This window comes from Suncus etruscus, chromosome 9, assembly GCF_024139225.1.
Source record: "Suncus etruscus isolate mSunEtr1 chromosome 9, mSunEtr1.pri.cur, whole genome shotgun sequence".
NCBI lineage: Eukaryota > Metazoa > Chordata > Mammalia > Eulipotyphla > Soricidae > Suncus > Suncus etruscus.
This window is the reverse complement of record NC_064856.1, coordinates 103,433,301-103,437,193: the sequence shown is the minus strand read 5'-3', so window position 1 is coordinate 103,437,193 and position 3,893 is coordinate 103,433,301. Positions and strand designations below refer to the sequence as shown.

General features: G+C 34.6%; 1 protein-coding gene across 1 annotated transcript; it reads right to left on the bottom strand.

The window, feature by feature from the left end:
- Positions 1-2,951: 2,951 nt before the first annotated feature.
- Positions 2,952-3,893, bottom strand: LOC126017883 (olfactory receptor 5AN1-like). Its single transcript, XM_049779948.1, has one exon. The coding sequence runs from the start codon at positions 3,888-3,890 to the stop codon at positions 2,952-2,954; it is 939 nt and encodes a 312-aa protein (XP_049635905.1). The 5' UTR covers positions 3,891-3,893.

Genomic DNA, 3,893 nt, shown 5'->3' with positions numbered 1-3,893 from the left:
AGTTCAATTTTATAATTTATTCTGCTACTCTGTGTCTCTTAATTGTTGTTATTCCATTGTAATTGAGAGAAATTATTATCATGGATTTTTGTGCCAGTTTTCTATAGAAGTTTGGTGTGCTTGTATGATTCATTGTGTCTTTTGGTAGTCCCTTTAGTTCTCTTAAAGGTGGTTTGGAGTCTATAAAGTTTTTGAGATGTTGTTTATACATTGAAATTGGACTCTTTCCTTCAAATCTGAATGAGGGTCTAAGTAGAGTAATATTGGTAAGGTGTTTATATCATAGAGTTTAAAATTATATCACAACTATCTTCAGGCTCAAAAATTTTCTTTGGTATATTTGTTATAGATCTTAAGGATGCTCCTTTTTAAATGTAATATCCTTTTTGATCTTGCTGTTTTCAATGTTCTATATCTATCTATAACTCTCTTTATTCTGACTCAGATGTGCCTTGGGATGTTTTTCTTTGGGTCTCTTTTAGCTGGTACTTTTTGGGCATCCAGAAAGTGGGTTCATCTATTTTCTACCTCTGAAAACTTCTTACCAATAATTTCTTTGACTGTTGCATCTTTATGGGGGTTTTCTTCCTGGGCCTCTGGATCCCAAATAATTTTGATTTTTTTCCTCCTCAATTAATTCCAAAGTTTCCTTCCCACCTGTTGATTTATTTTGAGGCTCCCCCATTTTCTGTTGTTTTCTGGAAGCTTTTTAGCACTTCATCTTCAAGCTCATGTATTCATTCCTCAGCAGCTATTACTCTGATAGCAGGGCCTTTCAATGAATTTTTCATTTAGCTTATCAAGGTTTTTAGTCTTGACATTTTATTTTTCTCACATGTTTGTTCTCATTTTCTCTTGTGTATTGTTTTCAGTCTGTTTCATTGTTTCTTTAGAATCACTGAACATCCTAAGCATTTCCTCTCTGAATACTGTTTTAGAAAGATTATATGGGAATTACTACCTATTTAGTCTACTGGATTAGTTTCCAGCTAAAAGCTAAGACAGTTTTTGCACTGATTTACTGTGATTTCTATTTGTAGATTCAAATTACATCTTTCTTATGTCACTATCTGTGTCTTTTCCAGTGTGGTCTCAGGTGAGCTTTATGTGGGTAATAGATTATTTTGTAGCCAGGGACTCTTCCCTCATGCTTCCTATTCTGAAAGCCACGTAAAATAGAGTCTCTTTGTTTGGGCAGATCACCTAGTTCTGCCTCTAGTCTGTGAGCAGTACCTAACCTTGGTGTGTATATAATACAATTTTATTTATTTATTTAATAAAATCTTTAAGCACCATAACTACAAGCATGATTGTAGTTGGGTTTCAGTCATAAACATTCTTGATTATAATGTAAGTTTACACATACTCTCAAAGAAGTTAAATATTACTTTCTTCTCAATACTTCACACATTTAAGTTCATGGAAGATCTAGAAAAGAAGTCAAATACCCTGTTACTTATAATTCCCCAATTAAAAAGAATAATTTACATGACTCACAAAATTGCTCTGAAATATAAAAAATTTAATAAGACAATGCTAATCTGTACATTTAATTCTATTGCTTCATACTAGTTTGATCAAAGTTGGATGCTCTAAAATTAAATAGTCATTGTTACACATTTTGTGTACTGTTAAACCAAACTTCAAGGACCATGACTTTATGTTCCTTTTGAACATCAAAATCTGGCTAAAAAACAGTTTTATAACTCTATTTTCACTCTTGGAAAATCTTGAGCACCCCATTGACATGAAAGTAGCTATTGGTTTTATTCTATCAATTATTATCACCCTTATATTACCACAAATGTATAGGATATAAGATGTTGAACAGACAATTTGCATACTAGCCTTTTGTAGTTTGTACAATATTGAATGCTCTATAATTCAATTATTACAGTGAATTATTTAAAATATACTTATACTAACATAATCCAATGCTTAATGAGTAACTATTAATGTGATCCTATTCAGTATGCCAAACAAAACAATATTCCCAGATTTAATGGAGTTCTGAATCCCAAGTTATCAGTTTTTCCTGTGAAATAGATTGTGAATATAGATTTAATCATAAATTACCACAAGACACTAAATACAAAAATTGCAGAACGAGGTTCAAATAATGGTTAAAGATGAAACCCCATAATTCTTTATTTTTTCTCCTTTCTTAATCCAATTGATGGAGACTAGGATGTGACCAAAAATGTATTAGCACCAAAGAAGCATTAGATAAACATTAGGTATCTGAGACTAATTTTCATAGGATGCATATGTTTTTTTAAAAATCTGTTTAAAATACACGCATACATATATATATGTATATATATGCATATATATCTCCTCTAACAGTTCACTATCACCCTAGTACAGAATACAGTACATTGAATACCACTATGAGTTATGTGTATGTGAAATTTTAGAGACAATTCTTTATTCTGTGTATTTTTGTCAGGAATCTTACCTGAAAGCAGGACAGAGGTATTGATATCTGATATTGAACAGGGATAAATCTTTCAATTAAAAGAAAACAATTTAAGTACTGGAGCGGACAGCATTTGCCTTGTATACGGCCACCTAATTTGATTCCTAGGATCTTCTTGAGTACCTTTAGTCCATCAGGAGTCATTCTTGGGTGCACAGCAGGAATAAGCCCTGAGTACTCCTGGGTGTAACTCAAAAATTACCCACCCTAAAAGAAGTGATTCATTTCTAGAGAACATTATTTCACCAAGGATGCATAGAGTTTAATAAGTGACAAGGCTACTTACAAACCAGCTGTAAAGGATTCTAGGGATGAGAGATTTTGTGTTTGTGTAGCATTGATTCTGCGTTTTGGCCTATTCAGTATATTATTTATTAGTGTTTGCTTTGTCCAGACATGAGGATTTATTTGTGACCTATTTATGTATATATTGATATGGGCTAAGGAAATTTTAAAGAAAGAATTTGTGAATTCAGCAATACCCTCTCTTCTTTGAAAGCTTCTTGAAGGCATCTTTGATCTGCCTGTTCCTCAGACTATAAATCAAAGGATTTAACATGGGGATCAACACAGTATAGAACACTGATGCAAACCTGTCAAGAGTTGAAGAGCTTCCAGTGCTGGAACTCAAATAAACAAAGATGCCCGAGGTATAGAAGAGGGTAACAGCTGTCAAGTGAGAAGCACAGGTGTTGAAAGCCTTGACTCTGCCTTTAGCTGAAGAGATCTTTAAGATGGAGAGGACAATATTTATATAGGATATCACTATAAGTGACACATTTGTTACCCCAAAGATCATTGTTAATATGGCCAATATGAGTTGTATAAAGAAAGTGTCAGTGCAGGACAAGAGTAACAATTGGGGAATGTCACAGAAGAAGTGATTGATGATATTGGGACCACAGAAGTGGAGTTGAAACATGGCGCACAATTGGGATACAGAACCTGAGATTCCAGCCATATAGGATCCCAGCACCATCCAACCACACAGGGTGGGAGACATGATCGATGAATAGAGAAGTGGGTTACAAATGGCAGCATAGCGGTCATAAGCCATGGCTGTCATGACACAAGACTCACTCAGTCCCATAACTGAAAAGACAAAGTTTTGAACAGCACAGCCCATGACAGTGATAGTTGACTGTTCCTCAAAAAATCCTGAGAGCATCTTGGGAGCTGTGGTGGTCACATAGCACATATCTATGAAGGACAGATTGCTGAGGAAGAAGTACATGGGTGTGTGCAGGTGAGAATCCATCCTTATTATTATGATGAGGCACAGGTTCCATGTCAGAGTGGTAATATATATCAACAGGAACACAATGAAGAGCACTGTTAATAGTCTTGGTAAATCTGAGAACCCCAAGAGGATGAACTGGGTGATGTCTGTAGCATTTCTCCCCCTCACCATTGT

Excerpts from the sequence above, each read along its gene's own strand:
- LOC126017883 (XM_049779948.1), bottom strand. The coding sequence starts at position 3,890 with ATGGTGAGGGGGAGAAATGCTACAGACATCACCCAGTTCATCCTCTTG.